Here is a 27916-nt window from a genome sequence, read left to right as displayed (position 1 = left end):
CCATTCTTGGCGTCAAATTAGAAGCTTGGAGACACAAAATGTTTCATATTTTTCTTTTTTTACAATCTGATAGGGTTTTAGGAATTTTAAACCCCTTTCTGTGAGTATTTAATGCCATCTCCAGTGATAAAAGATGCCCGATTTCAATACCTAAACATTGACTTAAGGACAGTAAAGTTTTTCCCGCCTTCTGAATCTTGATTGGTCAATCCAAATTTCAGGCGCGCTAGCCGTATGCAAGGCCCTGTTAGGATTTTCGAAACCGGGTGAACAGGTATTAACTGTCTTACACTTCATCTTCTCTTGGTTCCAACATAAAAATCTCGTAAATTCGAAAAGTTATTCTAGTGAAATCGGTCAATAAATGCGACAAAATATAATCTGGTGTTAATTTTTAACATTTGACAGTGTTTTCGTATAATTTAGGTGGTTATAGGCAAGGGGTTATGATCCTGGAAGCAAACAGGTCTATCACATTTAGCGTGGTGAGTTGCGTTGCTATGGCTTGGACATTTAAAAATGTGCGAATTTCTCAGGCCGTGTAAAAGAATTATAAGACCTTATAAAATAAAAAAATAATAACAATTTCTTAATGAATCAATACATATCCTGCTTTAAAATAACAAATTTCAAAGTCAGTTTTTCAGGAGAAAGTTATAAATATCCTGCGATTAGTTATAGCGGAAAGGCAGGCCAATCGCGTAATGGAATTGCAGAAATCTATCTTTGTTATTACTGCTCGTAATTATGCGTGGTCACAAAACTATGTAAATTTAAATTGCAGATTACGCGTGTGATGAAACATTTGCTCGTCGCATTCATCTATCGAACGTTATCGACGCGCAAAATTGTAACAGCAGAAATCTACTTTTTTCCTCGCCAACTACAACGGGAAAATATCGAGTCTTAACTTGAGATGTCGATATGTTTGGGAATGTCATGGAGCGCAAATACTTGCAGCAGGAACTTGACTTCAAGCAAGATCTACAAGCACGTGCTTCGGTAACGCTTCTCGGAGCAGAAGTCCTTTTTGAGGTAGAGGAAGAATTTATGAATTCCCTGTAACTTTTACTTCGGAAAACGTAGCGCTGTTGAGTGTTCACTCGTTTGTTTCTTGTTCAACCGAGGAACTGTTTTGCCACCCTCGTAAATTAATTTATGCCCTGGAATGTTTAGTTTTTTGTATTTCAAAATAATTATAAAGAAGCTAATTTGGTCATAAACTGATCGGCAAGTATAGTTAATTCGTTGAGTCGTATATTAAAAGTCATTTCACCTGCGATGTGCTTACGAACAGTACACTTCCACTGTTGTTGTTCCGATATGAATCGTGGAGGGTTTTGTTAAGTAATGTTAACTGCTAAACGGAAGGCGATTTTAAGAAATTGCATGCTTTGGTAACACGCGAAAATAATCAAAAATAAATAATTCAAACAAGCTTGATTATTTTTCCAGGAATGATATAACGATAAACAAAACGAAGATTCAAGAGGAGCCGTTATGACACAAATACTCCAGGTAACTTAAACCTTTCAATTTAATATTCAAAATGTATAATCTCCTTATTTATTGCCCTATTAGTAATGAGACTTTGGAGCTACATCAGGACAATTATAACCCCCAAATTACTCGCGATTGCTCTTCTCGACAAATTTTAACTTGATATTATAATGGGAAGAAAATAATTTTTCGTTTTATTATGTCATCAGTTTATTTGTAATATTTGTTTCGTGTGTTAGAAAACATTGCTTACCCATCGGAGCTTGAAAGTGCCCTGGTGTCTTAAATGATTACCATACTTTTATTCTCCTATAGAAAAACCAAGATTAAGTTTCCGACTTTGGTTTCCCGGATTCTTAAGAGAGTATATTAGTTTGTTATTACCATCTTGAATTGATTGCTAAATTACAAGTGATGACCTCTAAATGTTTTGATAATCGTTGGATGTTGTAAATTGTAAATGAGTTTGTATTTGGCTAAATATTTTCTCAGTTTTGGGTTCATTATCTCCTCGTAGATTCAGTTGGTATTCCTGTGCAGATGTGCCGTAATAAGTGGACAGAGAAATTCACCCCTGTTCAATTATATGCAACAATGGTGAGTTTATATTTATGTTATCCTACTGTTCCTCGAGATTGGCTATAATTTAGTACAGACCCAAATATCTCTCTATCGTATTTTATATGTTGTACTTTAATGCTTTTGTTGTAATAAGACAAAAAAAAAAAAAAAAAACGCGCCGGGTTAGCTGTCGCAAAGAAAATAAGGGATCTACTTTTGTGTTTTAAATTGTTTCACAGTTCGGCCATTGCACTGCATTGTGTTCTTGGACATGACATATAACTCTCACAGTGCCTCCCTCCCCCAGATTTACAAATGGTTACTGGGTGAATTTTATACTGGGGCTAACCCTAGCTGCAACACACTGTTATCCCATAGGGAGGGGGGATAGAAAGACAATGACGCCTTATCAATTGATACTGCATAAGCTGGATGTGACAAGGTGTGGTAGTTTGGATAACTTGGCCTGATGAAGACTTACCTTACCTTCATCGTCAAACCTCACCCTAGTAGGGTTGAAACTTTAAACATCTGATGACTTATTTTTAATTGTGTAGTTTGTAATAGTTAATTGAGATCAAGGAACTCCGTAAAAGTTAAAACATTTACAATTTCTTACTAGATGTACAAAACTGAGAAGCAAGGAGACGAGCCATGTGCCGAGACTCAAAAGGAGAAAGAATCAAATTGAGAAAATGGATCCCATAGTAGGTCAGTCACAATTTTATTTAATATGTTTGGTATCATTTAAGTATTAGGAATAATTTTTCATAATACAGACAGAAAATCGAAACAAATAGAGATGTTATTGTTCCACTACCTTTCAGCTATTTCAGTAAATTTTTGTTATGTGACCTTATACCTTCGGGGGTAGGGTGTGCAAAAATGCCTAAAGACTACAATGCCTGCTTGGAGTACTGTTGTTGAGGAGTATTGTTTTGTGGGAGGAGGGACAGAGGTCTAATCACTGCACGTCAAGCACTCTGGGTTTGTGCCAATGGTTAGGGTCTCTGCATTATGTTCTTGGGCAAGACACTTTACTCTCACAGTACCTCCCTCCGCCAAGTGTTCAAAGGGGGACTGGGTAAATTTAATACGGAGTTCTAACCCTGTGACAGACTAACATCCCATCCAGGCAAAATAGGAATACGCCTTATCACTTAATGCAACAGAGACCTGGATAAACTGTAGTGGTTTGGATCACCTGGCCTAATGCAGACTTAATTTACCTTCATTGTCGAAACTTGCCCCTGTAGGGTTGAAATGGAAAAAATATGATGGTTTATATTTAGTTGTGTGGTTTTTGAAATTGCATAAATAAGATAACACAAGGTTAAAACATTTCCTACTTGTTACTAGATACGAAACAGAGAAGAAACAATAAAAGTTGTGCTGAGACTCAAGAGGGAAACGAATCAAATTGAGGCATTAGATCTCTTATTAGGTGAGTTACAATTTTCTTTTAGTAGGAAGAGTTTTTAATCACTTGATGGTGCTTATAGTAGGTATAGTTGTACACAAAACAGGCAAAGACTTTAAACGAATAGCCATGATAATTATCGTTTCACTATTCTGATAATCAAGAAACCCTTGTTAAATGGTTAAACAGATACCCTAACCCTTCAGGGGTAGGTTATACAATCATTCCTTAGGGATACAATGTCCGAGGAACTGCTGTCGATGAATATTTAAATTGTGAGAGGAGTGGCCTAATTGGTTCAGCGACCTGTTGCTTTCCGGTTTATGTATCAATGTTTCCTTAGGCTAGCCATTAAGCCTTATGAGTGATCAGCTTAAGATTTCTCCTGACAGTTTCAGACATAATCATGAAGAAACTGTAAAGAGGATTTAGAGAGTAACCTAGATAACTGTCTAGATAACTCAAAACCAGTAAGGAAAATTTGTTTCTCGACTAAGGACTCTGAATAAGGACCAAGCAATGAGAAGAAAGTTGATGAACTAAAGAATATTGTCTTGATATATCACCAAATTCTCAACACCAAACCCTGAAAGAAATTTACAGCACAGAACAACAGACAGCCTAGAAATTTAGACGTGAAGTTCTTCTTGAAAAAGATCGTATACAGGTCTATATTTCAAGAGTGCCAAAGTAAAAAAAAAATGTTCTTAAATTTTATTTTGCTATATATAAAAAGTACATGATAATACTACATGGATTCAATTTGAGTGGACAAATATAGGAATCTTATCTATAGATTTAAAAGCTAGAGCCACCTTGTAGAACATAATAACTGAGTGCCACATGTTAGTGCTGCACGTGTCCTGAAAGTATTACAAACATCAGTCTCATCAAATGTTACAACTTAAATATTTGGAGAGAAATGCTTCATAATTGCGTTTAAATCATGGAGTTATTATTATTTTTGTTTTTTGCCATGAGATTTTTCAGATTTTCACCGTTTGAATTTCCCCCTGGGATTTCCAGATACCACTGGCAAATATTCTTGAAATAACTTTCTCAAACTCATCAATGATTCATCAAGTTTAAAGTTAAATTGAGTTGAATTTTAAAGCAACTTTATCTTGCTATTCGCTCGTGGGAATGTTTCAGTTTTTGTTTTTATTTGGTCTGAAGCTTCAGGCAAATTACATTACCTTTAATTTAATTCTGTGAAAATGTGAAGCTACCCGAGAGCGTTTTATTTTCAAAAATTTCGCAAGTTATTCGAAGATAGCGACTAGTAACCACGCATTTACATTCATCCTTAGGAAGACAATGCAAATATTTACGGGTTTCTCGCGAACATTTTTTCTGTGAGATTTTTAGTGTGCTATTTTGCCAGTGAGCTTTTCGCCTTCAAACGTTGCAAATGAAGGTTAGTTTTAGAGTGATATATTTTATCCAGTGCTATTTATTGCATGTTGCTGTTTGTCTGCGTTTTAAGTTGTTCTTTACATGTACCTGTAAATTACTGTAAAATCTATTATTATTCAATAATTGTTCACGGCACGGCAAGCGGCAAAAATGAAACTTTTGCCGTCTGTCTTCAGCTGTTTGTACAGTATAGTGAAATTATTTGCATTTGCGGTGAATAGTAGGAGACGTTATTCTATTTTCGTGTGCTTTATTTACGGACTAGAAGAAAAGAGCACAAAATCAGAGGTTACCTTTGCCGTCTGCCGTAAAAGTCATGCTTAAACTCCATGTAAACTCATTGTATTTCTATGATGATGATGATACAACCAAACGACAAGCACCTTCCCGATGAGAGAATTAACTAATTTGTAAACTTTGGTCGAGCATACACTGTATGTATATTTTGTTCGGTGGTTTTCAGTATACTCTTTGTTAATTGGACGTTTTGTTTATCTTTCTTTCAGACTGCCATATTAAGTGTACACGCAGTGACATTAACATGCCGAAAGACGGACGCAAAGGAAAGCAAAGAACTTGGTTTAGCTGTTTCTTTAGTGGATCTGGTTTTAAAAGTAAGGTAGATTTACAAGACAAAGCTTATCTCGATTGACTTTCTAGCGAAAGATTGTTAGGGCGGAGTTCGTATTAGTGATTTCATAACACAAAACTCGGGAGTCAATAGAAGACAACAGAATTACAATCAAATTATTTAGTATCTTCCAAATTGTCTCGTATCTTGCTAATTTTTTGAGGAAACCGTGAATTGTATTTCACGTTTGTAGTTTTAAAAGTAACGTAGAATATTAGCATTACATGGATTTGTTTTTGCAACCCGAATTATTAAACTCGTTGAAATTATTGTCGAATTGTCTGTTATCTATTTCACAAATTTTCCGAGAATGCGCTTTTAAAAGGGCCCAGTGAGAAATCGAACAGTGTAAAAATTGTCCTTAGAAAAAAAAGTCCGCAATTTTAAATGGAGTCAGGTTTCGAGTCAAACATGTACCGAGTCTTTTGGCAGAAAAAATCTTGCACCATGTAGGATTTTTCCCATCAAAAGTCACAGTATATGCGTGATTTCTGGCTAGACTCTGTTTAAAAGCGCAGAATTTTTTTTCTTTTTGGCAACCCTACATAGTCAAAAAAAAGTAAAAGAGATAGCCTACATTTTGACTAGTTTCCAGGCCCTTTTAAAAGCGCAATTTTTTTATTTTGTTTACGTATTCAAATTGTTTGTAATTAATTTTAATTGTATTATTTAAAAGCAAATAAAAGTTATATTGAAGACGCGTGTGTAATTGACTTCTATTTGCTGTAGTATTTTTATTGTCTTTAATATTTCTTAATAATGTGTACACAATAAACACCACCACTTGCTGTTTTCGTTTCTTTTCATTTTATTGTCTTGCAATTATTAATTAATTAATTAATGGAACATCAGTTGAATTAAATTAAACGTGTGAGGAAAAAATTTCGCGTTTAAAAACTAAGACTTTTGGCGGGAAAATTTGAAAAATTTGCACAGCGTTTCCCCTTACAACTTTTTGGAGAAAAATTTAATGAGGTTACCTTTAAGAAGTTTTTGATTGCAAAAATTTTTTAAAGGCAACAGTTGACAGAAAATCCCGTCAAAAATACTGCACCACCTCGCACTGAAAAAGCAATTTTGATATTTCAAGTTTGTTTTTTCTCCTCTCAAAGTAATTTTTTTGCCAAACAGTCTTCAAAATTTCATTTTGCAACGAATTTCGCGATGGGTTTTGTGCGAGGTGATGCAAGAGTTTCTCAAGACATGAAAAAGATGAAATGACAAATAGATCAAATAGGCGACAATAAAATTTAATTCTGAAATAGATTTCTAACTCTCGCAAAACGACCGTGAAATACCGTTTCAACAAACCGAGTTTAATTTTACATCCAATCGAGTTTGACTGTTTGTCGCTTGCCATTTCATATCTTTTACTGTCAGACGATAATATTGAGGGTACACTCCGGATAAGTTGCACAGGAGCAAGAATACTCTTATCAATCAAAATCCAATCATTGTCCCCCCGCAAAAAATTGCCCAATTTCGATGTTTTATAACCAACCCATTCAAGTTTCAAAGTGTTAATTTTCTCTTCCAATGAGACCGTTCGCTCCGTTCTCTTTTCCCGTGCAACAACCAGAGTGTAAACACCACAGAATAATCAATATCTGGTAGCACAAAGATGTTTATCCTTAAATAACGCAAAATTTACTCGCCCGGTTCAGTATATTTTATGGACTCGAAGCGATGCCGGAATAATCCACCGTGAAAATTTAAATCTCTTGTTGAAATGTTTTCCAAAATAAATATTTGATTATCAAAGTAAAATGCTTATGTACCTCTTTTGGACCTCCAGAAATTTAAACGCTAGAAATTACAAAGGAAAACAAACATGTTTCATCGCAAAAGCGCCACGAAACTTTGTATGACAAGGCACGTTTTTAATACCAATTGATATGCAAATATTAACATCCTTGTTCAGAAATTTGTTGCTGGTCTTTCTCGTCTGGTTATCATTGTAAAAACAATTGTTGGCAGCCTTTTAAATCCTAAAAAAACAATCAGTGCAATAGCTAATTTTAAATGTTTATTTTGTAGTAGCTCAATGCGAAAGGTACTTTTTAGAGGTCATTGCTAGACAATTGTTGAAAAATAAAAGATGGCACAATCGAATTTGGCTTGCAAATGTTAAAACTTTCAAAAACGGGTTATATTTTCAGTTGTTCTCCGTGATCCTGGACTCGTTCGTAATTTAAAGCTGAAAATATCAACTCTACTTAATGATTGCCTTACTTGGTCGTAACTGTAGTTTTGAGAATTTGATAGCACATCAAGGCAATATGTCCTAGTCGATGATTTTGCTTCACTCTCGCTGATTTCTCTTTTTCTCTTTATAAAACACCTTTAAAAAACCAGATATTGATCTTAGAACCCTAAACTTTCAATATCTACAGGTTAAACAAACGTTGATATGTCGTTAAGGTGGCACTTCAAAATTTGACAGTTGTAGTATGTCCAATAACTTGGATATTTTAAATTTCTTTTGAGTACTTGTGGTGGAGCAATACGAAAGAAAAACTTCGATTTACTGCGAGAGATAACTATCTCGGTAATCAGATGATTTTGAATGCCTTTTTTGATCTCTGAGAAATTTCCCTTTGGACTTCCAAACACCATAAAGTATTTCCAAAACTTTCGTTACCGTTGGGAAATCTTTGGAACTCTTTCATAATACAGTTTTGTGTTGATTAATTCGGATGACTAATCCGGATGACCAGATCGGTGCTCTTTTAAGAGTAATTTTCATGGTCCTAGTATTTGTTTACTTTATTGCATTAAGAGTTCGAGGCTTTATTCGATGAGACTTTGATGTTTGAAGATAATTTTGAAAGCAGCAAGACAATTTAAATTTGTTCAGAATAATTTCGTTTGTTCCAAAACATATTTTTTAATCTGTTTTACGCTTCAGGCATGCAGTCCTATCAATCTCTCCTTTCACATGAAAAAAACACTGAATACAACTCCGAGGTTTTACTCGATCTAAAGAGAGTAAAATGTTGCGCGATAATTTTAATTCTAGTGAAGCAATTTCTTTCTAGTAGAGTGAATTTTGTTATCGCCAGGCCACTTAAATCTGTTTTTGCCTAAAAAAAAAAAAAACACCCAACGTTGCATTACATCGTCGATTCCGAAATAAAACGTCCGCGTTTTGATCACAAAAATTTAGATGTTGCCAAATATGTGCCACCGTAAAAACTCAACGTTGTTTAATCACTTAAACTATTTCCCGAAATCGTGTCGACCAAATTGGTGGCTACCAGAGTCGAGACCTCAGATTTATTACGGCCGAAGGTTAGCTCAGTGAAAACATCTATTAATCGTTCGAAACCAAAAAGTACCACGACTTTTTCTTCTACAAAAAACTAATCAACTAATCCTTACAACGCAAGCTTCAAATATGTTGCCACCATTTTGATCGAAAGTTATGAAATTAAAATTCTTATCTCGTTGTCATCACCAAAGTTGAATAACCATTAGCTCCTCGTGAATTTCATTCTTTTCTTTCGTTCGCCGGGTCATACCAGTAAACTCCATCTTCGCCGTTAGGACATCTCCTCTCCTTAAAAGGAAGACAATAAAGAGAGACATGAGCTTTTTTCTCGAGACAGATGTGTTTCCAAGATACACTATTACTACCAGGGCAAACAGCGACCAAAGTTCGTATGAACCGACCGGCTGCACGTAGTAACGGTTTTCAATTTCCAGGAACAAAACGCAACAAGAGAACAGAAGATATCAAACAAATTTAGCGTATCTTACAAACGTTTGCAAAAATTATTTCTTATAACCCTTAACTGAAAGTTTTCATCTCATCGATTGCAAAACTACGAGTATCTGGGTTATGAACGAAGCTGTGTGCAGCTCGGCAAAGAAAATTGCGAACGAAGAGTGGAACTTTACTTTAGGAAGGTAGAAATTGTTCCGTTTGGTGAAGAGCAAAAAGATTAAAGCGTACACTCACCAGTAATATTTTAATATTTCCATCTCGTCCTGCTTTCTCTTCTTCGAAGGAAGAACACCCCAGATCCGACATCACCAGGAGCACATAAAGCCACGTCTTCGCACTATTTCCAAGTGTTTGGTTTGACGCGCGCAAATTCCACAAGTAGTCATGAATATTGATCACAAATTACAACCAATCGCTAACAAAAACTTCGACGCATACTTTCACGGCTTGGATTTTACTTCTAATGCAAAACTATTGTATCACTTCAAAAATAACAATTTCACAGAAGATATTTGCATTTTTTGGGCTTTATTAAGACAGTAATACCTGAAATTAAATACATTTGTGAAGACTAATTCACGCGGCCGTCATATTTCGTTAAGGACGTTCGCGCGAATATGCTTTACCCGATAGATTTTCTTTAAACTTCTACCGTGGACAGATAATGAATTACTTGTTTCAGAAATAAAAAAAAATTGAGGGTCACGGACTTCGTTTCAGAGATAAAGTGTGGAAAACTAGTCTGATTTTGAAAAATTTTTGCGCGCAAATCAGCATGATCTCCAGGGTTTTTAGCTTAAAATATCAAGGATGAATCAACTCACTATCCATGTAATAAGTGTATCAGTGTGAATTCATTGCGTCAATAATTCCAAATGTTGCCAACGTTTTCATAAAACTTAACCCTTCAATAGGCATTTGAAACCGCCGCACAGATAAACGAAGAGCTGAAAAGAACATAATTCGATGGTGCATTTTGCATAAAATTCAAACTTCTAATCGATAGATTTTCTTCATTTTTTCGCTAAACGTAGATATAGTGCCATTCCTCTCGATATCTGCCCATCCCATGCTCCCTATATCCCCTGCCCTTATCCAGTCCCACTCTCATTCCTCATCATTATAAATGCTCTACCCTTCAATAGGCATTTGAAACCGCCGCACAGATAAACGAAGAGCTGAAAAGAACATAATTCGATGGTGCATTTTGCATAAAATTCAAACTTCTAATCGATAGATTTTCTTCATTTTTTCGCTAAACGTAGATATAGTGCCATTCCTCTCGATATCTGCCCATCCCATGCTCCCTATATCCCCTGCCCTTATCCAGTCCCACTCTCATTCCTCATCATTATAAATGCTCTATGCTGAACCTCCAGTCCAGTCACAGCTTTTCAGTAGGCACCTTAAGATACCAGGACGGGACGAGCTAGGACGGCTACTGGAAGTAAATTGACTCAACCGGACATGCGCACGAGAACTCTCGCCTAATCTCTCTGTCGTCCTCATCTCGTCGAGGACGCCATTTCGCCCGACTAGCCGTCGTATCGAAGACGTGAGTATTTTGCACTTGTTTTGCCCCGACAACTGTTCCAATCGACTTTATTTTCAGTTGTATTGATAGAAATGTTTATAGCGTTCACAGTTTTCGTGATTGTAGTGTAGAATACTACGCTGAGATACGAAAATGTGAGTAAAAATATTCCTCGTCCGTTCGTTTGTGTTTCTGCAGCCACTGTGCAGACGCTATCACGAGTGTGCAAGCTCAATACAAACTGTATGCATTGAGAATACATCAGTGTAAGTACAGTTGATAGATTGTTGTAAGAATGAATGCCATGGAGCATCTATCGAGCAAATAAAATACACATTTTCAAACTGATGTTTAGTTGTTGTTTTTATACTACCCGGAAGTTGATGCAACGTTTGTTTGATTTTTATAATGCTTGTTATAATTACAGATGGAAATTGAAACGTTCAACAAAAGTCAGGATTCTTCGGCGACAGAATTCCCAAACGCTTTAGTGGTAAAAAGCCATCTGAAGCAGGTCGATCAGATTGTTCATTTAATTTTTTCATACGGAAATTATGGTTTCTCTATTAAAATATTGACAGATGTTTGCTTCGCTTATAAAGAGAAAGAAATTCAGCATCGCTGTTCACTATCGTTTAAGCCTAATAGGATAAGATTTCTATCATGTCTTTTATAGTCTAATGGATGTTATTGCTTCTGTGAATAGCTTGTACGAGGTTCCAATTATTGACGTCGCCGTCCTTTGCGAAAATGCACATCTTAAGCATTTTATTTTTGGCGACACGACGGGACCCGCGAAAGTTTCCCGCGTCCACTGCCGTTGCCGTCCTGGCCTTCCCGTCCTCGTATCTTAAGGTCCCTAGTTGTAACTCTAAGACCGCTAGAAGTGAGCAAATTTTAGAATTCTGGAATGGCAAATAGCGGGGGATATCTCTGATATTTCTTTTTCGGATCTGAAAATATTTTGGGATTGTCCCTTATCGGCTTCCGTAGGTAGCCGTCTTAGCTCGTCCCGTCCTGGTACCTTAAGGTCCCTACTAATTCACAGGGACGGCGTCGGAATTCGTGATTCAAAACTGTGTTGATATGTGTTTGGGACTGTCACAGTTAGGTCACACAATGAGATCAAAAACCGAAACAAAAAGTTGAGAATTCGGGGAAAAACCCCGTTGCATATAATTGCTTTTTGTTTGATTTGCGTTGAGACAAAAGCAGCCTTGTGGCGCAGATATAAACCACTAGAACGAATGTTGTATTTAGCGCAGTTGTAATTATAAGCCAGTCCTCTAAATACCCTTTGCAACTCGTCAAAGACATCGGCATGCCGTATTCAAAGGAACAGCTTAACTACTTTCGGATGGTACACATTGTTGTGACCATTTTCTCGAGAGCTTTGAGGGAACTGTTCAAGAAAGAGTGGCACAGGCTTTATGGTTCAAAATGGCGCGACAGAAGAAGAGATGGAGAGCGGTTTTCCTCGAAGGAGTCACCCCTAAATCGACGACGAAACAGAAGAGCGCTGAAAACTATTCGCAAAGGCGACTCGTCGCAGTTTGACCCATCTATTCTGTGTTACTGCATGCTACATTCTGATTCTGTTGGAGTTAACCTGAAGAACAGAGATCCTCGGAGGTATAACGAAATATGCCGTCTTCAGGTGCTGCGTAATAAGGTTTGTCATATGGCCGCCAAAGATGCTGAAGTGAAAGATGGCGAGTTTCAAAGCTTTTGCTCTGAAGCTATTGCTTGTTTCAGAAACCTTAGACTTTCAACAAGAGACTTAAAAAAAATTGCAGAAGAGAAGAGCTTTGATACGGACGAAGTGGTAAGATTGAGAACGGAACTGACAAGGGAGCAGTTGGCTGTAGGGGAATATGAACAGTACTTTTCGAGGAAGTCGTCCACCTATGCGCCTGAAAAAATTCATCGAGCGACTGTGAAGTATCCAAAACATTACAAACGCGTCATGCGGACTTTCACTGACGCTATTTATAAGTTGGACTGGGAAGAGTTTAAACGGCAGTCGCAAATTTTTCTCTGTAATGTTCAAGAATGGACAACAAAGCTCTTTGTGCAGATCGAACTTGCCTATGGTTACAACATTCAAGGAGAAAGTGAAGAAGCCATGCGTTTGTTGAATGATACTATTAAGAATGCTTGGAAAGCGGGAGAAAATAGTTCGAGAATTTTTTCAAGGGCACTGACAAGAAAATCTTTGAAACGGATGTACGAACAAAAACATTCCGAGTCAAGGGCCTTGGCTGAGGAAGCAAGTAGCGCTGTGTCGACCATTGAGAGCCCAGAAGAAGAGATTATTTCCCAGATACGTATTGTCGAATGTTTGCTGAACGAGGACGGCTCACTGGAAAGCAAGAAAGAGAGATTTACCCCTGTTTGGAACTCGGTTATTGAAATGTGCGAGAGAAACTTGGATAGCATTCCCAGAGGTCCTTTTTATCTTAAATTCGTTTTTGCTTACAAAGCACTTCTGCATCTTGGGTTTTCAAAGAACGGTTTTGATCCTTGTCCAAGCAGTGTTTCGGATCTTGACGTAGCACAACGCTGTGTTCAAAGGCTGGAGGAACCAGACTTGAAAACTGAGTTTGAGGATAACTACGCCGACGCATTCCGCTTGATTTGCAAGAGCAAAATTGTATTTGACAAAACGAAAGTGGCTGACATTGCAGAAGAAGTAGAAACATGGCAAAAGGAAGCGTTATCGCTGTATGACAAAGCGGCTGCAGCTTGTAGAAGTGCCAAAAACGATGGAATTTTGTTCAAGTTATCTTCCCTGAAAGAATACTTAAAAAATGGCCAACAAAGTGGAAACTAGGTTTCAATTGCTATCTTTCACTTTTTTTTCTATTGAAAACTCCAAAGCTCGTCACCAGGACAAGTTACTTTATTCATTTTTTTGTCTTTATTTTCTCGGAAAAATAAGACGAGCGACGTATCACGGGTGCCTCAGTTCTAAGAGGGGAAACATTGTTATGGCTATAATGCATGACTTTATCAAGACACGCGGCAAAAACAGACCTGAACTTGTCGACCCCTGCACAGCTAGGCTTTTGTACATTATACTAGCATTATGCAACCCCAACTCGATACATCAATTCAGCTATCTGGTTTTTGCTGTGTATGTATGTTTTGGGCTGTGCGGCTTGATCAAAAACTTAAAGCAGCAAGCTGAGAATTCGAGGAATACCCCGTGGAGTATAATTGTTTTCTGTTTGATTAGCATTGAAACAAAAGCAGATCGTGGTGCATATATAAACACTGCTCATTTCTACCGGAAATTGTTGAGCTAAAAATTGGGGGGATATAGCTCCAGTCTCCATTATAAAAAACACGCGCGGAAAAAATGGCGTCGGTTTGTTTTCACTGTTCGCTACGTCGTCTGCCTGGGAAAAATCAAAGGGCTCTTAGAGCCAGCTCATTCATGTAATGACTAATTAACAATTAGACCCGCAGCCCGCAAGGGCTACGGGTCAATAGCCCATGAGGCGAAGCCGAATGGGCTATAGACCTGTGGCCCTTGAGGGCGAAGGGTCTAACTGTTTTAGTATCACCCAACTAGTCGGACAGAAAAGACAATAGTAAAGTTAGCAAATGCAAGTTGAAGAAATATTTATTTGGGAATAAAACGAAAGAGAGCGTCACGTTCGATTGCGCCAATTTCGCTACTCGACGACTATTAGTAACAGTCCTCTAGTAGCGTAGCCAATCAAAATGCAGGATTTGCATTAGTCCACTAGTTGGGTGATACCAATTTGCATTACGCTATTTGTTTATGAAATACTGATACAGTTGAACCCCGTTAATTGGAGCCCTCAAGGGAAACAACAGTTTGAAATAGCAGGGGTTGAGTTCGAATAGACTGTAGGAAATCATTAGTCTTCTGAAAATATCCATGTTCCACATGGGGATCGGCAAACCGACAGTCCCCTCTGTGGGGGGAATAGGCATTTCTAGGATCACAAATTGTTGATCCATTCCCATGAACATGAAAACCTGACAAATCACTTTGAACTAATTACTAATGGCACAAACCTGAGAAGATTAAAGGTCAGCTTTTGGCACTAGGAGCTCTGGGATGGATTGGGTAACCAATGTGGGCAATTATAGCTCACATTTGGTATCTGAACCATCCTAGAAATGGTAAAAGTAAAGTCTGCATACAAACCAAGTGGCCTATCAGGCCAGAGCTGATATCCCGGTTTCTGTGACGTGACGTGACTTAGAGTATTTCTCACCTCCCCCGCCCCCCCTCCACCCCTCTAAATGGGATGCAAGTCCATTGCAGAGTTACTCCCAGCACTAAGTTCACCGGTTCCAATTTATACACCTGGGTGGAGGAAGGCACTGTGAGAGTAAAGCGTCTTGCGAAGAACACAACACAATGTCCCCGGCCAGGGCTCGAACCTGGACCTCTCAATCCAGAGATGAGCACACTAACCATGAGGCCACTGCAACTCCCACCACCCCAGTAATGCTATTGCCAAAAGTACTCAGTCTACCCAAAGTTTTTGTCAAGGGCAATAGGTTGCCTAAGAGTAACAAAATATGAGGGTGTCCAAAAATCTTAATAGGATACTTGGTGAAATATTAAGGACATCTAGTTAAATGACAATGCTGTTAAATAATCATAATAATAATTTAATAATTTTATAGCATTATTTACATACACTGATCAATAGCGGTTTATAATAAATTCATCGAAGACTAAATATGAAAAACATACACCGGTGAAGTTTTTACATTAAGTTGTTACAATAGCTGAGTCAAGAAGTAATATAGGCATGAACAATACACAGAATATCCTCAGATAGATATAATTTTCTTAATTTTTCTAATATTATGTAAATAAAAGAATGCACTTCTGCATGTCTTGGTGTTATGTGTAGGCATGGACATTCCTAAATTTCAAGGGCAGGCAACAAAGTAATGTTATTACCACCAATGTGTAAACAAATGTTGTGATCTAACTTATTTAGCTGATACTGTGTCCCAATTAAGGACAGTACCTACTAAATACAAAGGTTTTTGCACCAGGTTAGGACTACACGGAAAAAGTAGATCTTTGCAAGGGCTATCGGAATCCACAAAGAAAAATGGGGGTAGCCACAAATTTTTTCGAGATAATTAGCCTTGAATATCAACAAAAATGCTGACATCAGCATTTTCTGAAAAAAGAAGGAAAGGATATTTCTTCACAGGTTTCCTTCGAATTCGCCTTTACAAACAGAAAAGCAAACACATTTATAAAGATCTTACAACTGCATGGTAAATGGTAACATAAAAACCATTTTTTGTATGTTTTAAATAACAAAATTGTTGCAACAGCGCTTTTAGCGTCTCTGACAGCCTCCCTCTGGTTCAGCTAAAATATAATACCGTTTGCTCACAACCAGAAACTAAACATGTGTTGAATAGGCTTGCCACTTCTATTCCACAACATAAAATGTGGGGGTAACCACGCATTTTTTAAAGTTATTGATCTTTTTTCAAAACTGTTATGGTGCCTGTTACATTTTTTCCTGTCACCTCCCCAGTAAGTAAAACATTTGCATATTTCGCACTTGTTTTGCGCGTGCACTATGCCCTCTGCTGATCTGCAGGTACATGTTTACAGTTCGATTTCAGTATAATTTCCCACAAAACCAGCTAGATTCTCAGCTGGATGACATTAACAGTTAGTGGTTAGCGATATGCTGCTATTTTGGTGTTCCTTGTTTAAGTAAGGGCTCATTAAACTTGATTTGGTCACAGTAGGAAAAATTTGCTTTCTTTTAGTCGTGTACTTGGTAGCGTAGTTGATTGCGTCAATGTCTACCCCAGCGCGTGCGTGGCGCTTAAACCATGCCTTGCGTGATGCGCAGAAAGTATGTGCACTAACAAAAGTAGGCACTGTCCTTAATAACACCTTAGTTTTGCCATCATTAAGTAGGAGTCTATCATTAATCAACCAGCTTTGAATATCTGCAATACACCTTTCTACAGCCCTCACTCCAACATCTTGACTGATTTGGCCATCTGGCTTGAAGCTTAAATGAAGCTGAGTGTCATCAGTAAAGCCATGTACATGTGGTAGGTGTTTTTCTATAACATTGAATGACTGAGATGAGTAAATAATGAATAGTATAGGTCCTAAAGAAGAGCCTTGAGGCACCCAGCACCCGGGGGGGGGGGGGGGGGGGAGGGGGGGGAGGTACTTTGGGAATTTCTGGGTAGCGATGTGCCACTGGGACCCTGGAACCCTTAGCCTAAACCAGAGCTAGTTCAGCTGAATTTTGCTACCCTATACTAAAGTAAACTCCCCAAATCCCCCCATGTATTGACACTGTGGAGGCTTATTTGCGTAAATTTAAACTTATTGATTTGATTTTTTTATATTTTTGACTGGCAATTCCTGGTTTCCTTAGTCTAGATAAAATCTTCAACCAACTGGTCAGTTTCGTGAAAAACGATACCCTATTCTAGACCCAAATGCTCTGATTTATATACCCTATACTAGAGTAAACTGCTTGAAAATCATACCCTTCACAGCGGCACATACCTATATAGCCCATATATGACAGTACCCCCCCACCCCCCCCCCCCCCCAAGGACCCAGCAATCCAGGTTGAAGCAGCTAGAAAGTGTTCCACTGATGGATATCCACTGATTTCTATTAGAAAAATATGTTTTGAACCAGTTCAGGACTGTCCCCTGTAACCCACTTTGTCTTGTAGTGTAGTCATTAGAACCACTTTAACTTCAACTTCCTAGGATTTCTCGTCAGACTGGTAATATCCTTATTTCAGGGTAACCATGAGGTTTGGCTTTTATTAATGCAGTGTTAGGCTTAACATGGTTGTTTGTTAAAGACACAAAAAATTAGTTTCTGTAAAATATAGAACAAATTTAATAAAAGCAACATTAAAATATTTAACTAGCAGATCACAAAAAAACAGGTATATTTTCTCCTTCTTACAAAATTCTTGCAAAGGTTAAATGTTTGTTTACAAGCAAGTTTTCTGCAAACTGACAACGGTCACCATAATTTTTCAGTTACAGTTGCTAATCTTCAACTAACGGTTTACAAATGCACCCAGATTATCATTTTAACCTTAGGCCCGGTTCATACGTCGTATTTCTGCCGTATCGAATTCAATTCAATTAAGTGTGGCAGAAATGCGACTGTGGATTCATACGTCGCACTTGTGTCGCACTTAATTCAGAATTTATACTGTCGGGTATGTCGGCCAGCGGAAAATGTTTTAAACGTAGAGTATCCAATATGGCGGACGAAAATACTGAGCGACGAAGGACTTTAATTTTGCGAAAAATTGACCGCCAATGGAACGAGGAGAAGGCTGACAACGGAGCAGTATGTGTTGCAATATGTTCAGGTTGCATTGGGTCAAGAATGGCCAAGTTTCTTCTTTTTCTTTGACGGGAAAACATTTACGCATGCTCAATACATTAACAAAATGTATGCATTAAATTCGACACAGCAGAAATTCGACGTCTGAATCGGTGTCGCATTTCTGTCGGATAATGCGACAAGACCAGTCGAACGTGCGGCAGAAATGCGGCAGCCGATTCATACGTCGAATTTCTGTCGAATTTAATTCGTTGAATTGAATTCGACACGGCAGAAATGCGACGTATGAACCGGGCCTAACAAATATTTGGTCCTCCTTGGAACATTTCTTCACCCTGCCGAGGATGATGAAGTCAATTTTCCCTTTCCATTGTAATTTAAACTTCCAAACAAGGCTCGTCGTTATGAATCCGACAACATTGAATGTTTTTGATCTAATGTGACTGGTAGCCACGTCAAGCAACCTTTAATAAGAGTTTGTTTTGTGGTATGTATTGCCATGCTGATTTTAGGCAGATCGTATGGCAGTTTTCGTTCGAGCGAGCCTCGAAAGTCTCGAAATTGGAGGTTTGGTGAGACTACAGTATCAGGCCATTATGATCGATGTATCCGTTTTATGTTGATGAGTTCCACAGGAAAAGCATAGTAATAAAGTAATGAATACTTACCAATACGAAAGCAAATGTGTTTAACCAATATGGCTGCCACGACTGCCTCGTTGCGGTAGCATGTGTTAAAATAACCCATATAGGGCTCCCTAGGTGTGAACATTTCGGCTTCTCAATCTATATTGCAATTTTCCGAGGTTACGAATCTCTGACTTGATGTTAAAATTTATTTATTACACTAGAGAAACATTTTCTATTCTTTGCACTTACTTATTGCAGAGACATCGAAGTTTATTTGGACTTTTAGTAAGCCGAAGGGGGGAGGGGTGGTGAGGACACTTTCTCTTCCGTTTACGGTCCACAATTTGCGTCCATAAACGTCTGTCCACAAACTTCCGTCCACAAACTTCCGTCGACATTTGCTACCTCACGATAATCATTCATTGCTTACGCATGAATGAGCAAATAACTTTTTTCTTGTACTGAAGCTTGAACTTTGGGTTTTAAATAGACTTTTTATAATTTTATAAGAGTAAGACAGGTATACTACTCCACGGCTTGAAGATAAATCGTTCAAATCACCAATTCGGACAGAAGTTCGTTCGCGGCCAAAATTACTAATAAAATTATAAAAAAGGTGATGCTAACTGTTGTTTTTGCTTGAGATAGTTAACTGTAATGTCAAACAAGAAGCGCGTGTTTACATTTCCCCGTGTGATTTTCCCGCGCGATGAAGCGCCACTAGTTACATCACTAAATGGCCTTGGAATTTTTAGCAGAATTGTATCCCTGAACAACACAAAAAGCTTACAAAGGAGTATAAATATCACGTCTATTAACCCACAAAAATATTTTGGAAAGTTAAAGTGACACCTCGCGTGACCGCTATCAGCTTACGATCACGTCATCGCCAGATGCACAAAACGTTTTTGAGGTTTGAACAACACAACACCATTACCATGCCCAAGGTCTTTAGTTGTTCCGACTGCGAAAACAACTACCAAATAGGTCGTGGATTAAGAAAACATTTCCAAAACCACCCAAGCCACAAGCGCGAAGAAAACTTAAGAAACCCACCGCTGTAAGCTGCAGTTGCAGCAAATTATTTCCTGGACGTCCCGCACCACCACCGCTCTGCGAGGCTTAAAGAACTTTTGAAACCAGATGAATTTTCAACTGCGTTTTCGTGTAGTATTTCCAGGTACGTGCCAACTTCCTCACTTCTGTAATTAAGAAGTAAACTTATACAGGGCTCAGTTTCCGAAAGCAAGTTACGCGGAGAACTAGAGGTACTTGTTGCGATGGTGGCGGAGTGTTACCCAGACTCGCTTCTTTATTCCTTAAAATAACAGTCAGTTTGTACCCTTTAGTCCAAACCACAAGATGTAAGTATATCCCCAAATTATCACTCCAAGGAAAAACGTTTGACTCCAGCAAAATGCGGAAAATGGGTTCATTTTATTGACGATTTAAACATGCCCCAAGATCAACAAGAAAAAGCTGAGCTGGTCGACTTTGTTATTTCACATAAAAATGGAGAGTTTTTTCAGAGCACCTTCATGCCAGTCATTTTTAAGGAGAATTTCAATTATTTTGTCCAGTTTGCAACTGAACTACATGTAGTAAATAATTTTGACATTGGCTACACTAAATATCAAAACATAGTTCGAAATCAGCTTGATAAAGAACTAGAACATGTTTCTGGAATCAATACCATGGTACCAAAAGATGACATGCGTGAAAAGCTCAAGGTACAAGAGGAGGCTCTGAAAGAAAGTTTGTCACTAACTTTTACTGAACACAACGATGTTGTTGCAGCATACATAAATGTTAAAAACACTGTGGAATGGCTGCTTAGCAAAAAAATCTCTACAGGAAGCAATAATGGTCCCTAAAGAAAAAATAATTGTTTATCACTACACTGATGCATTCCCATGGATGCAGTAGAGTAAGTTCTTTACTAGAGAAACAGCAATAAGAGTCAAATTAGTGGCGCCCCACAACCTGTTAAGCTCCATTGTTACAGTTGTTCTTGGTTAGGGCCAGATAACTACAACCATGTAAGTAATCTTGGACAAGAAACCCTTCAACAGCTGTCCAGTTTGAAGTCAGTTTATCACCCAATTCTGAAGAAGAACGGAGAACTCATTGTGCGTGGTGTTGCAGATGGCTTTCAATGAAGATCAGTTACTGGAAGTTCTTCTGCAAGCTCCACCTATCCCATTCCTGAGTCACCAGAACATCAAAAGTAACTTGGGGATATGGGAGTCATCTGTAATGAGCCTGTGTGGAAAGCAGAATTAAGAAATGACTGAGAAAGGAGAACAGTTCAAGGCATGTTTGGGAAACCGAGTGGATAATACTGAAAACAAGTAGTTATTTGATTAATGGCATTTACTTAATTAATTGAATTGCCTTTTTAGGAAAAGTAGGCCTTTCCAGCATGAGCAAACATGAGAATTATTCACTTTTTTTTTACACTTGAATCTTCCAAATACAAAACACAGGCATGAATGATAATAGATATGCGGTATATATACTGTTCAACAGTTACATGTATACAGTACCCACACACTAATCATAGAGAAAAACTAATGTAATTCAATGTGAAAAACTTTATTGAGAGGTTTTGCGCTACATGTACATGTATTCAATTTGGAAAACACCCATCTGTTAATTAAAATTAACAAAAAATGTTTAGTATCACTTATATATGGCAGACGAGAATATGCAAAGAAGCACCTTGGTCAAACTGGACATCCTAAATGCTTCTCAACTCGACCCAGCAAATTTTTACCCAGCAATGATGCACCAAGCTACAAGAGCTACAGAAACTATTGTACGAAGAATTGGCCAAGTAGCTGATGCTCTCAAACAAAATAAGACACAATGGTTTTTGGAAGCACAGAAAGTTTGTCGAAAAAGTTTATTTAAGCAGTTATGATGTCACATTTGATGAAAATGGTGTTTCGGCCTTCTATGAAAAAGCAGGGAAACTTTTGAACAACTCTGGTTTTAGCCCTTTGATAAGCGAAATATTGGTATGTTTTTGCACTGGCCTCAAAAAATTTTTCCAGTGGATTTCAAACACTCCGAAAGAATTAACTAGACAGAAGTATAAAGCCAAGAAAGAGTTCTGTGAGGATTTCAATTTATTTTAATTTTTGGCTCTGAAACTGTTACTGCCAATGTGAAAGAACTGGTAGCTTACACCGGGTTTTATGTCGAGAAGGCTCTTAAAGATGCCGTCTTGAGTGGACTCCTTTTGACCTTGTGCGATTTCAGTGACAGCATCATGGAAACCAAACACAAAGAAGCCAAGCAAGACAACTACATCTACAGTGGTGGGCAAGCGGGTGAAACAGGAAAGATCGACTATCAAAAACGAGTACTCACCCAACAATTCTGTCACGAGTGGGCATCTGATGAGAACCGAGAGAAGAAAGGGTGCAGCTACTCGTCAGACTCTTAAATCCACAAAAAGGAAAATGAGGATTTACCAAAACATCTAAAGAAAAAGATATGAAATATATAAATAAATCTGTATAAATGTGAAAAACAAAATAAGTTTTTTCTTACCTCCATTCATTTTAAGTAACTCCTAGACTACTATGTGCTATTTTGTTTAACACAGCACATTCCTTTTCAAGACACCACAAGAAAGTCAACCACCCTATGCTAACTATAGATCCCAAACTGCTCCTGAAATCGAGGTACATGAAGGCATTATAATAATAAAAGCATAACATAACAAGTTCATCTGACAAACCTAAGAGAAAAACCAAAAAATGTCAAGAAATTTTGTTTTGACTTATTAATTCTGGTCAACATACCGTAGCTAACAGTATTTATTTATTACAATCTATGGTTAAAAGGCCAAAGGATAATCCGTAAAGGAGACCCAAACCCCATGTAAAAACAGATCACCTATGAATACAACTACACAAAAAATGATAAGTATCAAAGAATACATTAAGATACGACAGAAAGAAAGAAAAAGAAAATACTATTGTACTTAAAAAATCACTAGGTAAGATAATGTTTCATAGTAACTAGAAACAAATGATCAATTTCAGTGAGCTGAGTAATGTGATAGAGCTAGGAATAATTTAGAACACAGTTTAAAATCAGATCATATTAACTTACCTCCGTTAATTATTTCAGATAAAATAATCAAATAAAGATCAGTGATGACGGTGGTATTTGTGTTCGTCCTTGGCCAGATATCGACCCCACATTAACCCAACAGATGACACAAAACTATCTTCAGGCAGCGAAAACATATTTCCAGTCGTCCAACGTAGAGAAATTACAGTCGAAACAGCCAAAGAGTTTGCTTCAGCATCCAACAGTTGCACGGTAAATACCTCAACAAACTTCAACAGTATCAAATCACCAGTTGAAAGTCTTAACATAACAAGAGCCGATCCAAGAGTAACACACGATTTATTTACCATGAAGTTAAACTCAAGCAAACCACAACAGCCGGGCACATTTGTCATTGAACATCAAAAAGAAAAATCAGCGTTCCTTCGAAGAAAATTCGTGATTCCATATAGTTTTGACTGTGATCGAGAGGATCGAAACGATGTTGTCAGTTTTCTCAGGCGATAAAGGCAGCTCTTCCGAAAGGAAACTTTCAGCTTTTAAGGTTTTGAACCGCTATTTCTTGTAACTTGTTTAATTTTCATTTTACGGAACATATAAAATGACTTTTTTTTTCGTGCTGATAAAAATTTTTAAATGCTATTTGTTCATGGACTTCTGTATCGTTGCCTGAAGGAAGAAAAGTGGAGAACGAATTCGTAAGTAGTACACACTAATGCCTAATTTCGTTGTGTTTTTCGCTTGTGTGCTATTCATTTGTGCCTTGTTTTGCCGCTTCAGTGGATGCCATGTACTGCCATCAACTGAAAACTTGTAGTAAGCTTATAGAGGTTTAATGTGGCATTGTAGAAAGTTGTATTGTATATGTAATGCAGCTTGAAGGATAAAATAAATTGCTCTTTGCTTATTTTAGCCCGTGTTTGATATTTTAAGGCCTACACTACTTCTTACTTACTACGATTCTTGTTCCTTGGCTACGCAGCTTTCACCGCAGCTGCGGGCTTTGTTATTGTAAACATTTCTCCATTGTGTTAACGAAAAAAGCAATCCGTCAAAAGGGGTTCTTGTTCCACTCACTAGGGAATATTCGTTTATGTGAGGGCTTGTAGGTACATCGGAATTCGGTCAGTGTAAAATGCACGACTGTGCACTGCAGACGGTGGGTAAAACACATACTGCAGACATTATTATTTAACTGAATCGTGTTTTATCGAGAGCTAACCTTAAACAGGCTAATTGGAGAATATATTCAGGCTAACCCTGGGGCGGACACAGAGAAGGGGTTTCGAGAAACGGACTGCCAAAGGCGATTCCCTGTAGGCTAGACCGGCGGCATTCTTCCCTGGAAAATTTTTGAAACTGTGGTCCTTGGAAATGAGATTTCTGTCATTCTGAGGCCAAGTTAGCATGTTATGTTTTATTTTTTTTATTTAGGGGGTTCGACCGAACCAGCCAAACCTCCCAGTTAACCCGAGTGATTTTTAGTGTAACCCTAGAGCTATTCAGGCTAAACCAGGGTGCAGACTCTCGCTTCTTTTAGCCTGAATAAGCTTGGTCTGTTTACTGTTAACACACGGTAAGATGGGTGAGAAAACACATGAAAACTGCACCATCCCTCCTCCCCCAATAGTAAGTTTAAGTCTTATTCTAAACAAACACTGTATGTCATCCCTCTTAGATACTTTTAAGGAGGAGGTTCAGTAGCCTACATCACAACAAAATTCTACTGTTTCATATATTGTGTTCATGATAAAATCCCTACCCTTGCAGACCCTGTCACCAACTATCTTTTTACTCTCCCCCCCCCCCCCCCTTCCCACACTTCCAACCATCCTAAGGGGTCACCTTATTGTGGAGGGATAGAGAGATAGATCACTTCATTTATACGTGGTAAATTTTGGTTGGATGGTTTTTGTATCCATGATCCTATGAGCTATGTCAGCTGGAGTCTTGTACTTCCGGTAGCTTGAACAAATTGTGATCACCTGGCCCTCCAGGTTGGGTGTTGGGCTGAGGGCTGATAACCCACACCTGCAATATATAGGACTATAGCAGATACAGAAGACATTCAAATCTCTACCAACATTAGTGAAGTAACAAGGGTTCATATCATAACACGATGCATTTGGAGCAAACTCCTTCCTTCGAACACCCCAGTGAAAATGCCAGTTCACCTTCATACTTTCCTTTCCAAAATTTTAAGTTTGAATTATTCAGACCAGACAATGATGTCTCAGCAAAAATGTTTATCTGATTGAAATGCAACTTAGAGATTTACAATTTCAAAATAACCGCATATAAAAACTAAGTTAATCTCTCCCATCCCTATACAAAAAGACCGAATTGTCTACACAGTACAGCCATCTAGCAAACACTTTATGGTAGTAGACCCCTTTGGGTCTGAGATTGAATCCTCAGTCTTTCTCAGAAGTAAACACAGACTACAAAATACCAAGAGTGATCTTCATGTATGAGTTGGCTCTAATCATCTCATATCCAACAAGTGCAAGTGGAAAAATTGTTTTATTAAAAACGCCTCCCAAATATAGAAAACTAAACTAAAATTAAAATACCAAAACCCACATGAGCAATGAACATTGTTAAAAACTGGATCATTGGATAATGCAATTCGAGAGTTTTCATTGGCTTAGCCATCATGGCTTATGAGCCATTATACCATGCTCTATAAATATGGAAAGCGTATGCATGAGTTCTTGGACATTTTTATTGTTATTTAAGTCTAGTTTTCTATATTTTGGGGGGCATTTTTAATAAAACAATTATTTCACTCGCGCCTGTTGGATATGAAATGATTATAGCCAACTCGGCGCTACGTGCCTCGTTGGCTATCTGTCATCTCATATCCGCGCTCGTGGAATAATTGTTAATTATATTCACTCCCTAATGAGTGAATGATGCGTGATTCAAACAAAAACAAAATGGCCGGCGAAAACTTGTGTTTCGCCAGTGTTTCTGAAAGAGAAATCCTGAGAAGACAAGATACTGTACCAGAAAATACAAAAAAGTCTTCAAAGTTTTGAATTTTCAATTTTCATTTCAAGTGAAATGAAAACAGAATTTAATTGCTCATTTGAACAGTGTTAAAAGACCATTTTGCTAGATTGTGATTAACGAGGATTTTCTCGCAGGTTAACTAGATTTGCCATGTTAGAAGATTCTGTAAATAATTGCGCACATCTTCATGCCACTTGCACGTTTTCCATGCATGAATTGAGAGGCCAATTAAATTATCTTTTTATTTAATGGTTTCTTTTTCGTCTCTTGTTGAGATCACTTTGTGTGTACTAAAAACTTGTCAATCTCAGTGAATAACAGCCACTGTTCACTTTGATTTCAAAGAATAATTATTAAATATCATATAAACTTCCACACCAAAATATTATGATCTACAAATTTTTACGAAGTCAAATGGTAAGCAAGTTGTTTACCAAACTATAATTATTTTTCCGTCTTCAAACATTTTCTTCTATTAATTACTGGTGAATCCTGAAATACTTGTTCCATGTATTCACTACGTGAATAAAATTAAATCTCTCTGATTTGAAATATTTTTATGAAAGGGGACACTTCATTTAGTATCCTCTCCAAAGAAGAAGGCATTCATTTCATCCATGAAAAAAAAAAACTTCCTCAAGTTGATGTACATGACCACGTCAAACTCTCTTCAGCCAGAGAATCAAGTCATTGAAAGAGAGGAGGAGAGCAGTGAAAATCTGAGGTCTAACTGTGTAAAGAAAAAAAAGGAAAAAAATGTAAATTAATTAAGCTATACTTGGGTGGTACCCTTTGAATACTTACTACATATCAAGAAGAAATGTCATTAACTTAGTATCTTCCCTGTTTAATATTACATACAATACTGTGTGGAGCATCGAAGACTACATAACTTCTTTTAACCAGTCAGTCATTTTGCTAGCTTTGTGACTGGAAAATTTAAATTATGTAGTACAACATAGTCATGAAGAAAATCATGAAGTACAACAAAAGGATTGTCACTACTTTAGGCTTCACTCAATAAAAAATAAAGAAAGAAATAAAAACATTTAATTAACCTCATCATCATCAGACTGTAACTGAACCTCAAAAAAATCTGTCTTCAGGTCAAAAAAAAATTACAAGATAACTTTTAAAAACACTTTCAAAAACATGCATTCAGTCCATTCAATAACAACAAAACAAAAAACCATTGCATGTAAGCTTTATATTCTTAAATCTACAAAATTGAGCTCATTTACAGTACAGTGTCAACGTTGCTTGTTTATATGAATATGGCGAACAAAAACCAAATGGGTCTCTTCCCAAGGGCAAGTCAAGATATGACGGGTAATTCACATGACAGTGCACAAAATCTTCAACTTTTAAAGTGGTACTATGATCAAATTTTTCCCCCTGATTTTTTAGGTGTATCACATAGAATTCCATGAAAGAATAAAAACGCTGTTTACCGTTTGCAAATTATCTGCATTAGTTCCGGAGGTATTTAAGTTTGAAAAATGTGTATAATATGCAAATGAGATGACTGATGACACCATACACTCAGCCCAATTTTATATCAAGTATATAAATAGAGCTATCTTGGTCATTTGCAGTGCAGACCATTGAAACTTGTTGGGCTAACAGTTCTACAGGAAACACACCTACGGCTTTAAAAATTTCTTTTGCCATGGCAACTCACCCATTTCCAGTCCCCACCGACTTGATTTCAATATGTTAGTGATTTTCAGCTCGCAAAACATTAAACGAGGTCACAAACTTGAGCTAACATATTTATATGCTTGCTGGATCAAGCATATGAGGCACCATTTGCAAATATAAAAATGAAACGCCACAGGTGGCCAGAAATGCCTTTAATATTGGGGAGGTCTGGAACCCAGTATGTTGCCATGGTAACCAAACTGTTAAGCTCATATTGTGGGGCACATTTAGTAGAATCTTACTGCAAAGAATTAAACATTTCTGATACAAATTGGTTGAGATATCTTTTTTCATCATATTTGATCAAAATTTGGTTGAGTGTATGACATC

The 27916-nt window shown here is 37.5% G+C and overlaps 1 protein-coding gene and 3 long non-coding RNA genes across 4 annotated transcripts; 3 read left to right on the top strand and 1 right to left on the bottom strand.

Moving 5' to 3' along the window:
* Window positions 1–1794: 1794 nt before the first annotated feature.
* Window positions 1795–6347, top strand: LOC149113836 (uncharacterized). The gene is made up of 4 exons (XR_016206569.1): window positions 1795–2097; window positions 2684–2772; window positions 3421–3505; window positions 5404–6347. It is a non-coding gene; the product is annotated as an uncharacterized LOC149113836 (long non-coding RNA).
* A 4351-nt stretch (window positions 6348–10698) lies between these two features.
* On the top strand, window positions 10699–11137 carry LOC149113835 (uncharacterized). The gene is made up of 2 exons (XR_016206570.1): window positions 10699–10810; window positions 10988–11137. It is a non-coding gene; the product is annotated as an uncharacterized LOC149113835 (long non-coding RNA).
* Window positions 11138–11946: 809 nt separating this feature from the next.
* Window positions 11947–14063, top strand: LOC149113834 (uncharacterized). Its single transcript, XM_089287505.1, has one exon. The coding sequence runs from the start codon at window positions 12111–12113 to the stop codon at window positions 13620–13622; it is 1512 nt and encodes a 503-aa protein (XP_089143631.1). The 5' UTR covers window positions 11947–12110; the 3' UTR covers window positions 13623–14063.
* Window positions 14064–15429: 1366 nt separating this feature from the next.
* LOC149113833 (uncharacterized) lies at window positions 15430–20172 on the bottom strand. The gene is made up of 2 exons (XR_016206573.1): window positions 18824–20172; window positions 15430–16888 (listed from the first exon to the last, which is right to left on the bottom strand). It is a non-coding gene; the product is annotated as an uncharacterized LOC149113833 (long non-coding RNA).
* Between the last annotated feature and the right edge of the window lie 7744 nt (window positions 20173–27916).

This window comes from Orbicella faveolata, unplaced genomic scaffold (assembly GCF_042242905.1).
Source record: "Orbicella faveolata isolate gen_17 unplaced genomic scaffold, um_ofav_v1 contig_14, whole genome shotgun sequence".
Classification (NCBI taxonomy): domain Eukaryota; kingdom Metazoa; phylum Cnidaria; class Anthozoa; order Scleractinia; family Merulinidae; genus Orbicella; species Orbicella faveolata.
The sequence above is the reverse complement of the archived record's forward strand: the minus strand, read 5'-3'. Positions and strand labels throughout refer to the sequence as shown.